Source organism: Nerophis lumbriciformis, linkage group LG09 (genome assembly GCF_033978685.3).
Source record: "Nerophis lumbriciformis linkage group LG09, RoL_Nlum_v2.1, whole genome shotgun sequence".
In the NCBI taxonomy this organism is placed as follows: domain Eukaryota; kingdom Metazoa; phylum Chordata; class Actinopteri; order Syngnathiformes; family Syngnathidae; genus Nerophis; species Nerophis lumbriciformis.
The window spans coordinates 30,360,955-30,373,909 of NC_084556.2; the positions used below are offsets into that span (position 1 = coordinate 30,360,955).

Here is a 12,955-nt window from a genome sequence, read left to right on the forward strand (position 1 = left end):
TAAGTACAGCACACATGTTGCATTAATTGTTTTGGAACTACATTGAACTGTATTGTTTATTTAAATACAGTTATATTCTATTCCACAAATGTTATTGTTTTTAATTATCTTTATACTTTCCTTTTTTCTAAATAAAAAATGATAATCTGGAAGACATTAAGACAGTAAGTTAAACTATCAGTAATTGCTGGGACATGGAGATGGTTTAGAATGAAATAAATGCCACTTCTTCCTACAATAAACCCTTTTTGGACATGTTGGATTGTAAAACTGTAAAATGTAATATAACCGTGTATGTGTGTACAAAATAAACATTACCATTACTACCAAAGTAGATTTTATGCAAAATCTGCAGCATATTCCATAAAAGCATGGCGAGTGAGGCCAGGGGATGCTGCATGTAATGCACATATTGTACTCTACTTGTACCACGTCAACATGACGTCTGTCATAAATGTCTCATACAGAGTCCGGGTCACTGCCCCCGCCTCTTTTGACAGTCTGGCCCATGTCATATTTTTATTAACGGTTGGCAAATTGCTCAGTTATTTTTCAAACCAAATATATATAACACCACTAACTACTATAGCTAACGTTACCAGCCGGAAGGAGGAAACATTGCTTTGATTGGCTTTAATGGCTGCCCCTTCCACACGTGTATACCGACGGCGCGGGCCCACCCACAGTAGAGATCAGTAGGGAAATAGTTCATAAATTAATTAAATTGAAGAAGAAACGGATGCAATGACAGCCATGCAACTCTAATCGTAACGTAACAGCAGTTTTAACCTGACCAAAGGTCTACAATATACTTTTTTAAACAAGTATCATGTATTCTTTACTTGAATAGCACAGCTGTTTGTAATAACTGGCAGGCAGTTGCCAAAATTCTTATATTTTAGCGTTTTGTCTGCATTACTACTAAATATACTGTATGTACTAAATAAGCACACAATTTATGTTGTTTAACAGTCTGATGAATCATGCAAAAGTAATTCTCCCCCACAGCATAATTTATTGTACAGAATACTCAATAGATTGATCAGGTGATACAACAGACTCAAATCAGTGAATATGTACTGCTGCAGATATAATACACAACCTAAAACCAACCCCCAAACAGCAGCATATAAAGTATTTAAAAGCACTAAATTTGAAAATAAAATAAAACCCGAAAACACACACGTAATTATTTAGTTATTTGTTTAAAACTCCAGTTCTGATGCACTTATGCAATTAGTTTTTCTAATGGGGGGAATATTTCATTTACGGTACATTACAAAAAATATATACATCCAAGGGCAGGTTGGATTAACTCAAAATAAATAAATATTATTCCCATTAGTATTCCCGTATTCAGCTTTTCTTGTCTTTACAGGGAAGGTTTGTTTGTGCTGACGAGAAAGTAAATTAGGATTGACCCAATTTTACGATTCCAGGTTGGTAAATGGCTCACTCTGGTGGTCAAATCTTGTACTACAGTGCCCCACCTCGGCTTTTCTTCACACGCGGATGTTGTGCAACAGATGGGGGGAGAGTAATATTTCAGTTTTTGCCCACACGGATATGGGGGTTTAATAGAGGATCTAAATTTGGGTCTGAACTCGCTGAGGCACGACCAAGTTTGGCCATTATGATGATCAATGTGAAGAATCCTAGCACTCCAACCAGAAGCAGCATGAAGACTCGCTGCTTCCAGGAGAAAGATCTTCGCTTAGCCCCTGAGCGGTTCCTAAAGCAATTTAAAAAAAAATCCGTCAAGAGTTGATTTTATTTATATTATCATTAAATAACAATGGAGAAATGTCTCATACGAACTTGAGAATTTGAGCAAACCAGCTTAATGCTGGTCGTCGTCTGTACTTGTCATCGTCAAAGTCGATCTGTGTGACAGAGCTGCTGTCTCGCGTGTCGTAGATCTTTCTTGGTGATGAGCCTGGAAGAACACCATTTGATTGCATTTATTCTCTTTAAAAAAGTGCAATTAAGGCAGACAACGCTAAAAAGAGTTATGGATGTTTGTGAGTTTTCCACTTCTTTACCTGCGTGAATAGTAATTGTGTCACATGTCGTCGTTGCAGGAAAGTTGACTACAGACTGATCCTGCATATTTGGATCGGCATGCTTATGAGGAGACCCGAAGTTGTCTTCCACTGTAGGTGACGCATTTGGTGCTTGGCTGAGGCTGGCATTGTAAGAGTGGCTGTGGTAAAGGTGACTTTGTTGTTGTGCTGCGACATCAAAGACGGAGGCCAAGGTTTGAAAACCATGATTTAACAACTACCGTATTTTTCGGACTATAAGTCGCAGTTTTTTTCATAGTTTGGCCGGGCTCCAGTGCGACTTATATATGTTTTTTTCCTTCTTTATTATGCATTTTCGGCAGGTGCGACTTTACTCCGGTGCGACTTATACTCCGAAAATAACGATAAATTAAAACAATAATTTGTGCAAACAAATAGACCCACCATCGAATGCTGACCAGTCCGTGTAGTCTGTGACATCATTGGCTGTGGCCTCTTCTAAGATGCCAACTGGCTCGTCAATCTAAAAGTCAAAAATGTTGTTTCATAAAAACATATATACAGTGGTACCTCAGCTTTCGCATGATTCAGTTTAGTTCGTCCATATCATTTCTTGTAATCTAGTGACCAAAGACTAGTCTGTGCTTTTTCAATCTTTGTGCACCTCTAAGACCCAAAACGGGAATTACATGTGTTCGTTATGTGATATGATATTTGAAGGTTCGCGGTATGAAATTTCACCAGGGAGTTTGTCACATTTAAAAAAATAAAATAAAAAATTGCATTGTGCTTTTGATTGCAGCGTTGTATGGACTAAGATATAAACCTAAAGTATATACCCGGTACGCCTTCTCCTATGACTTCTTTCAGCCCCAATGACTCCCTTTATAACTGCTATTGTTTAACACACACTAATCCTGGTATATTACTTTGCTCTCTCAATGAAAACCGAATTAATGTCATTCTTGCCTATTGAAAAACAAGAAAATATTGTGTTTGTGTAATTGTGCCCCTAACCACCACATGGTGCCAGAAAACCATGAGCATAATTATTTGAGCTTTGATGAGCGTTGATTAGTTAAACTGCCATTAGACTGCTGAAATGCAAGAAAAATTATCTTGGGCAGTTAAATATAACATGGCATTTATAAATAAAAGGCTTGCGTGAACTCAAACTCAACAAAGTCCCAGCTGCTTTCTCTCATATTCTAGCTCAGTAGGCACCGTAAAAACAATGTTTAGTCTACTTTTATACTGTATCATAATTAATGTTGACGTATCCAACCTCAAATATTTCACCCTGCAACTTATTTCTAGAAATATTGTATATTTTGCATTTATCATTATAAACAAACTATTTTTGACCGAAAGGCTATAAATCATAAAAAAAAGAAGAAGAAAAATTGTATATTAATAGGTAGATCTTGAGGTGTTAAAAGATTTTAAGCTTTGAAAGTTAAAAAAAAAACTATAGCTGACTTATGACACTTTTTATGATTGGATGAATTTTAGATCCTAAAAGGAAGTGTGTCTTAATCTTAAACTTGCACAAGAGTTAACGAGCACAAGTGCAAAATAAGCCACTGTGGGTCCAAAGAAAGCTTCTGGTGCCAGCACTTTGATAAAGAAGGTGATTAGGGCTATATAAATAAACATTGATTGATTGATTGAAACACTATTGAACTAAGAGAAAAGTCCTGGAAAATTCCGAAGGAGGACTTTATTGTTTTTGCGAGACTCTTAAGAGTCTTTAATAAATTTAAAAGTAATTTTAAATGTTCATTTATCAATTTCATTTGTCATTTATATTTATTTTGCATTGTTTTCTGTATGATCGGATTCACACTATTTCTTAAGGTAATAATTGCTTCGTTTTGCGGAACTATTTCATTTTTATTGGATCTTTTGGAATGGAACGAAAACCGGAGAAGTAACATTGTCCTTTATGGCCATGTCATTAGGTACACCCACACAATCATAAAAACCAATACAAACCGTATAGTTAATTCCACCTTTACAAAGATAATTATACTAAGTTTTGATTGAAATTATCAAATATTGAGTGAGGTTTAAGTCTTTCCTATTATAGTTTTAATTGGATGTATTGGATCAAACTGATGCTTAAATTTATTTTACAAGAAGCAGAAACAATTAGTAGTAGTTGATATGATTCAGTGCAGTTTTACGCGACTGCAATCTACAATCACTATTAAAAAAACAGCGCAAATTGAATACTGCTCTGATGCTGTCAAAAGTCAACTTTATTTATCTTTGTCATTTTTTTTAATCCAAACACTTGGAATCACTGCTCTGAATTGATTAACTCCCTAATGTTAACATATTTGTACTTTGGAATAATAAAAAGACCTTACTAGTGGCATCCCTAAACCCGCTCTAGCCCAGTTAACTGATGAAAGCTGCTCTTTAAGCACATCAGCAACTGGGCTGGCCAGGTTGGAGGGGGGAAACACTGGACCCTGACAGCTGGGACACTGGTATCCCGCTGGAGCCGTATGGAGGGGCAGGCGGGTTGCTAAGTCGTTGAGACAGGACCAGTGAAATACATCTGTGGAAGGAGGGAAAACAATGCAACAGTGATGAAGTACTGATGAAACAATGCTTATAACTAGGCTTTTAAGGCACACGCGTATACAACGTAAACAAATACCTATAAATGGGTAATAGCGAGACATGATCCAATCAGCGTTCTTTGTTGTTGATTCTAATCACCCATGAATGAGATTGGTCAATACCGATCAGATGTATTAACTGTAAATGTTTTAATTTATTCATGCTGAGTGCTATTGACAGTTTAACAATATCAACACAATGCTAAACTAGTTATTTATTCTCTTTTGTTACATACATTTTTTGTGCAAAACAAGCCAATAGTAGAGGTGGGGGAAATCGATTTTTAGATGGATCGCAATTTGGACATGGCCGATTATATAGAATCGAAACGTCAATAATCGATATATTTATTAGAAATAAAGTAATGCATACAGTTGTAAAAGTTGGCTGACTGCAGCGACCCACCTCACCAAGATCTCACACCAGCTCCTTTATTATCATATATTATATGATATATTATTATCATATATATTATTATTTATTAAAACACTTATGGTCCAGTTTTGCACACATTTTTATTAATTTAATAAATGTGTGAATTGATTTGCCTGTTTGTCATTTCAAATTGTTTTTTTTAAAGTTGCAAGTGATAAACGCTTTTTTAGTGAAACGAAAAGAAATGTACAACTGCATCAATATATATAAATTACAGATGCATTATCAATCGATTTTTAATAGAATTGTAGCTCCTGAATTGTAACCGTAATCGAATCGTGAGGAGCCCAAAGATTCCCACCTCTAATCAATAATACACAATAATTAAACAAAGGCAAAAACTATTATCTAATACACATACAAATCATTTGGTTTTTGCCCTCAAAGTCCTCCTCTGTCCAGGAAATTTAAGATATTGATCCATAATAAATCAAATCGATTACTTTACCCAGTCCTAATAATGTGACTGATACTACTGTAAATACATTCTATAGGATAAAAATCTCACCATAACAGATGAGCCGGACTGTGTCTTCAGATATCAGTGGATTATTGCACAGAAGACAGTTTGGGTTATAGTCACTGTCCTGAAGCCATTGCAGGTATGATTGCACAATGCACTGTAATGAGCAAAGCAGACATTAATAATTTGCATAAATTTGGTAAAAACATTTACTTGCACACTGACCTTGTTGTGGTTGGAGACTAGGCAATGTTCACACACATTTACACGATGCTCAAAGCAGAATAGATTGGTCACCTTTCTCTTTGGACACTTGCAAAGCCCCATAGCCTCCTGCGTTGCACAAAAACAACAACAGCAGGTTTTATGAACAAATTAGGTTGTACAACCCAGGTTACCCCAGTACACAATTGAATGAAAACCAGTACAATGAAGTGTTTTAAAACTTCTGCTTTCAAATGAATATGCATGCTTAAAATGAGCAAAATATAAAAATATTACATGTTTATTACATAAACGTGCCTGTTACTACATTACATATATAATTTCAGCGTGTCTATAGAACAATGATGGAGGCTTTTGGATGTTTTTGGAATAGAGTAAATCCCATTAAATCCATTGTTAGCTGACTTTTTTGTCAGTGTTTATTTAGAAGTTGGAATGCATAAAAAATGAAAATAAACAAAAAAAAAGCGTTCTTGTCTTATATAAGGATTGTGAATTTTAGACAAAATTGCAAAAAAGAGCAGCTGCCGTTTAAGGAGCTGTCATATTCAATATTTTGCATATCACAGAAAAATGAGTGGAGTTATCAACTCAATAGTGTCATCATCTAACACTGGAAATATTCAACTGCACACAATCTCTTTCTTTTGTTTATTATTTATTTGATGAAAATTACATTGGACAAACCGGATGCAGTGTTTGAGCAGATGTGCTATTTAGCAACGCTTGTCCACAGTGTTATTTTATTTGTGAGCTAACTAATATGCTAATCATAATAATTCAGGGCTCAAATTCAACCACGGCAACCGCGGCAATTGCCGCAACCACCCTCTCATTTGCCGTAATGCCTTAAAAAATTGACCAACATTTGCGGCAACAACTTGCCGTAACCGCAATTGACTTTTTATTTATTAATGGACGAGGGTTATAATGATCCACAGCATAATGATAATTCGCGATAGAGGGTTCCTTGAATATAATGATCAACGGTATAATGAACATTTGCGAAAAGACTCCAGGCGGTTCCTTTATAAATTACTGAAACCCCGTCAGTTGGTAATGCAATTTAGACAACACGAAGTCAGGCGCATGCATGCACACTGGCGTTGGTTATCTTATTAATCATGGCGGACTGACCATGTCAATTTCGCTCCAGGGGTGTGCTCTCGGAGTGTACTTAAACAGATATACAGGTACATGTAACACTAAGGGTGGCCGAATGAACAACGCCAACACTGTCATAAAACTGTGCCATATAGTGAGACCTGACTAAACAACAATGACAAACACATTTTAGGAGAATATTTGCACCGCAACACAACATAAACACAACAAAACACATTCCCAAAATTCCTTGCAGCCCCAACTCTCCCGGGACGCTACAGTCATTTTCCCTCGCTTCCCACCGTGTGTTTAAGAGCGCACTGCTGTTAGATGGAGACAGGTGTGGACAATATTGGAGACACTTGTCCCCACACTAAAAGTATACAGCGAAGGAGAAAAACTGATGTTGCTTTCATTTTGACAATACAGCAGCGTCCATCAGCTGCTGTGACTGAGAGTTGATGAGGTGAGGAAACATGCTGTCACTCCTGTTTTTTTTCTTATTGGCCAAACTGTTGTACTGAAGAACACATCTTGTTTATTAGACTTTATCTTCATTAGTCAAACTGCTTTGTGTTTTATTTTGATATCAAAAAGTAAACGCCATGTTTTTTTTGACATTACTTGTGTTTTTTCATGTCGCAAAGGTATTACTTTAAAAACCATCCATCCATCCATTTTCTACCGCTTGTCCCTTTTGGGGTCGCGGGGGGTGCTGGAGCCTATCTCAGCTGCAATCGGGCAGAAGGCGGGGTACACCCTGGACAAGTCGCCACCACACTAGGGCCAATTTAGTGTTGCCAATCAACCTATCCCCAGGTGCATGTTTTTGGCGGTGGGAGGAAGCCACCATTTGACACATAATGTTGTTAATGTTTTATTGTGTATAGTTAATTCCTATACGACATATTTCTGCTCAAACTCTTAATGCATCCGTCTCGATACAGCATCTACATCTACATAACTTCAAAAATAAATAATTTGAAAAAATACTTCCCTCTACCATCCATCCATCCATTTTCTACCGCTTCTCCCTTTTGGGGTAACGGGGGGTGCTGGAGCCTTTCTCAGCTGCATTCGGGCGTAAGGCGGGGTACACCCTGGACAAGTCGCCACCTCATCACAGGGCCAACACAGATAGACAGACAACATTCACACTCACACACTAGGGTCAATTTAGTGTTGCCAATCAACCTATCCCCCGGTGCATGTTTTTGGCGGTGGGAGGAAACCAGAGTACCGTAGGGAACCCACGCAGTCACGGGGAGAACATGCAAACTCCACACAGAAAGATCCGGAGCTCGGGATTGAACCCAGGACTACTCAGGACCTTCGTATTGTGAGGCACATGCACTAACCCCTGTGCCACTCTACCAAAAGGTAAAAATAGAGAAAAAGGCATCATGAAATGACAAAAAGCTGACAAGTTCATATTAATAATGAATGAAAAAAACGGTATATGTATGCATGCATGCTTTGGAGCCCCTGCCTGGAAAGAAAATAATGTCTGCCTTGGTGCCCTAAAATATGAGTCCTCCTTGAAGGCAACACTTGCCTTGACCTTAAAAAGTGAAAATTCGAGGCCTGATAATTTCGATGATATTCATGATGAACCTTACAAGTCACGATGTATACCGTTTTAAAGTAAACACGGTAAGCATATCTGAACAAGTGGTATGCCTTCCGCCCGAATGCAGCTGAGATAGGCTCCAGCACCCCCCGCGACCCCGAAAGGGACAAGCGGTAGGAAACGGATGGATGGATGTTATGATTTTATCCCATGATGAAATCAATGATTCTGCTTGATAAGCAGCAGGTTTCCTACCATTGCAAACATTGAGTGCTTCACCGAGGCGTGCATGTCCATATCTAGTCTTAACGTTTCAAATATGAACTTCTACCAAGTGAAGACATTTAGTTTAGGTAGTTTAACAGCAATCTTACGAGACATATGCCAACTCTAGCGTGTCAATGTCCAGTACAGTTAGCATGCTATTACGCTAGCGAGTCGAGTTAAGGCAACTGTTAAATAATAAATTGCCCAAAGTTACCTGTAACACAGACTTTAATCAAGTACCGGTGGACCAAGGGGATGTCGTACGGCTAACATTCACGCTGTGGTGGAAAAAGCCCATGTACAAAGGTTCCAGGAGATGTCATTAGTAAACTTGTGGCGAGCTGCTCTCTTCCTGTCTCTGTTTATGTGCCACGTCTCTTCCGCCTTGTGTCTACTTCCTTGTCTTTCGCCTCACGTGACACGGGCGCCACCTATTGACGCGGAGTAAACGCCGCGTCAAATGACGTAACAGACGATAACTTTTTTGTAAGGATATTCATGTTTGAAATTCGTGGAACACCCTTCATTGGCCGCGACCCCGAAGGGAAATAAGCGGTAAAAAATGGATGGACCCTTCATTGGTGGTAAATGCTCATTTTAGACAAAATCAATGATTTATAACTCAGACAAATTTACACACATTTCACATTATGATGTCATGTTATTCTAAAACAATACAAGTCAGAGATTTGTATCATTCCATTATTTGTGATAGATGCAAAATTAACTTATTGGCATATACCTCTAATAACATTGGCATTTGGTGTTGACACAATGACTTATTATTTTTGATTTGATTTGATATATTTTTATTTCAAATATGTAAAAAAACAAGAGTAAGCCTGGTCCAATACAGTGCTATAGCCTTAACAGCCATTATAACAAAATGAAAACAATGGAGAATAAAAAACGAAAAAAAAATAAACAAAATGAGCAATGGACTTTCTTTTTTTTTTTCTTTCTTTTTTTACATATTTGAAAAGGAGTGAGAAGAAGTTCACACTTATTATCATTGTTTTTCTTAATTTTTCAACGTTTCTTTAATTAAATGTTATTCTTATTTAAAAAAAAATCTATTTTACTATTATTTTAATTTTAATTATTTATTCACACGATGACTTAAAAGGGGAGATCCTAACAAATTATATTAATACAGGAATTATTTTTTTTATATAGTTCATCCAATCAACAATTTTCTACCGCTAGTCCCTCCAAGAATCGCAGGGGAGATAGTAATGCATTTAAAAATAAGAACAGGGGAGATAGAAATTAATTTAAAAATAAGAACGGGGTAGATTGTAATACATTTACAAAGAAGAAGCAGTAGTAAATGGATGAATGGAAAGAATGTCCCTTATACCAAACTATTGGCCTAATGCAGGATGCAGCATGTTGCACTGTTCAGTCAGCAGGTGGCGTGCAAACTCGAAACTTGTATTAAAATGACAATGCTGAAGAATTTTACTTGCATGCATCCCTAGCTCACAAAATAATAATTTATTTAGACAAACAATATATTGTCATCACAAACTTGTTCATCCAGTTTAAAAGGGCCTTTTTAACCTAATGCAAAAGTGAATAATACAGTGACTTTACATATACAGCATAAATAAAAGATACATAATTACATGGATGCAACATTACATCTTGTTATGGTCATCTGATCACCTAAACAATTTGGTCTTTGCTAAACGTGTACGCTAATTTGATCCGATGGTGTTGTGTTAATGAGCAACATTTCGAGTCATTCCAGAAAGCCGGAGGTCTGCCAAATGTCATAAATGTAAATGCAAATGAGGGAAATGAGATAGTAAAGGATTGTAAGTATAGGGAATGACGGTCATAAAAACACTGGTCATCCCTAATAGACACCTAGGGTGTGAAATAATTAAAAGCTACTGTTGTAAACGGCAGCTTTCACAGTGGCAGCCATTATAAATAGAAATCTTTATTTAATGAAACATACTGACTAATGCATTGCTGTGATTCATGGATAAAATGTCGCAATTCACCAAATAGTACTTGATTAAGTAACTTAAAAAACACCTCCCTGTCAGTAATATGCAGTGTAGTTCTACACCAATGAACAATATTATTAATGATTTTAAATGAATACCTTGCTGACATTGTCAATCAAAACTATGCAGTAATACTTTTCAAAACAACTTCCAGTCTTTTGGAAATATTTTCTACTAGATTTTGGGTTTGTTCTAGTCAATTCTAAAATACTTGCAACATAAGTTCCTTTTTGTCTTGAATGGCACCCTTGGCGGGACCCACTTTCAACTTACACATGCAACCATATCAACTTGGTATTCAATTTTAAAATATATTTTTAGGAATCCATCCATCCATTTTCTTCCGCTTATTCGAGGTCGGGTGGCGGGGGCAGCAGCCTAAGCAGAGAAGCCCAGACTTCCCTCTCCCCAGCCACTTCGTCCAGCTCGTCCCGGGGGATCCCGAGGCGTTCCCAGGCTAGCCGGGAGACATAGTCTTCCCAACGTGTCCTGGGTCTTCCCCGTGGCCTCCTGCCGGTTGGACGTGCCGTAAAGACCTCCCTAGGGAGGCGTTCGGGTGGCATCCTGACCAGATGCCCGAACCATCTCATCTGGCTCCTCTCGATGTGTAGGAGCAGCGGCTTTACTTTGAGCTCCTCCCGGATGGCAGAGCTTCTCACCCTATCTCTAAGGGAGAGCCCAGCCACCCGGCGGAGGAAACTCATTTCGGCCGCTTGTACCCGTGATCTTGTCCTTTCGGTCATAACCCAAAGCTCATGACCATAGGTGAGGATGGGAATGTAGATCGACCGGTAAATTGAGAGCTTTGCCTTCCGGCTCAGCTCCTTCTTCACCACAACGGATTGATACAGCGTCCGCATTACTGAAGACGCCGCACCGATCCGCCTGTCGATCACACTCTTCCCTCATTCGTGAACAAGACTCCGAGGTACTTGAACTCCTCCACTTGGGGCAAGATCTCCTCCCCAACTCGGAGATGGCACTCTAGAAAGAGGTTCCGCAGCCTCCGTAGCAGAACCTCCAGGTTCTGTAACAGCTTCTTTCCTCAGGCCATAAGACTCTTGAACGCATCATAATAATCCCCTCAATTCCCCCCCAAAATGGATTAACTCGCTGGAATATAAAGACAATATAACATACATCCATAAACGTGGATGCATATGCAAAAGTGCAATATAATTATCTGTACAGTAATCTATGTATTTATATCTGCACCTCATTGCTCTTTTATCCTGCACTACCATGAGCGAGCTAATGCAACAACATTTTGTTCTTATCTGTACTGTAAAGTTCAAATTTGAATGACATTAAAAAGGAAGTCTAAGTCAAATGTCAATCAGACAACATTATGTTAGAAGTATCCATATTAACAATGAGTTAGAGACAGCCCTGTACGCACATGTTCTAATTGACATGTGTGACAGCATATCGGGGGTTAATTTCACCTGCATTGGAAAAGTCATCTGATATAATTGAAGAGCGCACAAATTGAATTTGAGACCAAATGTAAAGATGAGCGTGAATTAGTCATGTTGTCAAGGACACATAAATCAGTGAGTGCGGTAAAGAGACAACGCAAAGGGCATCTGGAAAGCACTGCAACTATCAGGTGGAAGGCAAATACGAAGACAAATGACAGCTGCACTGTAGGACAAATGAGCCCTGCAGCAGTGGCAGTTGGGAGTGAAGCAGCCATCAGAGAGGTTGTCGGGTTGGGCCTGAGGGGCACAATGACTGATTGGTCTGGCTTGTATTGATCAGCTATCAGCTCTATCTGCGAGGTTCAGATTCAAGCTTGTTTTTAAGCAGGCACTCAATCAAAAGTGGCGTTGACAATACAAATAATCCCCCGGCGCCGTGACATGCTGATGGATAAATGTTGTGTTGTTTTGGAGATGTTTAGTGGAAAATACTTCACTGCAAGACTTGTTTCCACGCTGGAAGCTGTAGTTTGTTTGCAGAGTCTGACTTCCTTACAAAAGTTACAAATGCCTAATGACATCTCAGTTACAAGCCTAAATGTCAGGAACTCGCATGTGGTAGTTGGCGTGACCCCAGAACGTTGGGACAGGAGACAACTAGCAGGCAAAAAGGAGGTTTAATGTGCAAACAGACCAAAAAGCACACCATGAATATTAGTCACAAAAGACAATGAACCAGTGTCGCTTTACAGATAAACCTTACTGACCTGAGGTAGGCGAGTCATCTGATCACTAAT

The 12,955-nt window shown here is 38.4% G+C and overlaps 1 protein-coding gene across 1 annotated transcript; it reads right to left on the bottom strand.

Moving 5' to 3' along the window:
* Window positions 1–995: 995 nt before the first annotated feature.
* zfpl1 (zinc finger protein-like 1) lies at window positions 996–9,110 on the bottom strand. The gene is made up of 8 exons (XM_061962006.2): window positions 8,934–9,110; window positions 5,779–5,886; window positions 5,599–5,710; window positions 4,397–4,590; window positions 2,469–2,547; window positions 2,043–2,231; window positions 1,819–1,936; window positions 996–1,732 (listed from the first exon to the last, which is right to left on the bottom strand). The coding sequence occupies exons 2-8, from the start codon at window positions 5,878–5,880 to the stop codon at window positions 1,546–1,548; spliced, it is 981 nt and encodes a 326-aa protein (XP_061817990.2). The 5' UTR covers window positions 5,881–5,886; window positions 8,934–9,110; the 3' UTR covers window positions 996–1,545.
* Between the last annotated feature and the right edge of the window lie 3,845 nt (window positions 9,111–12,955).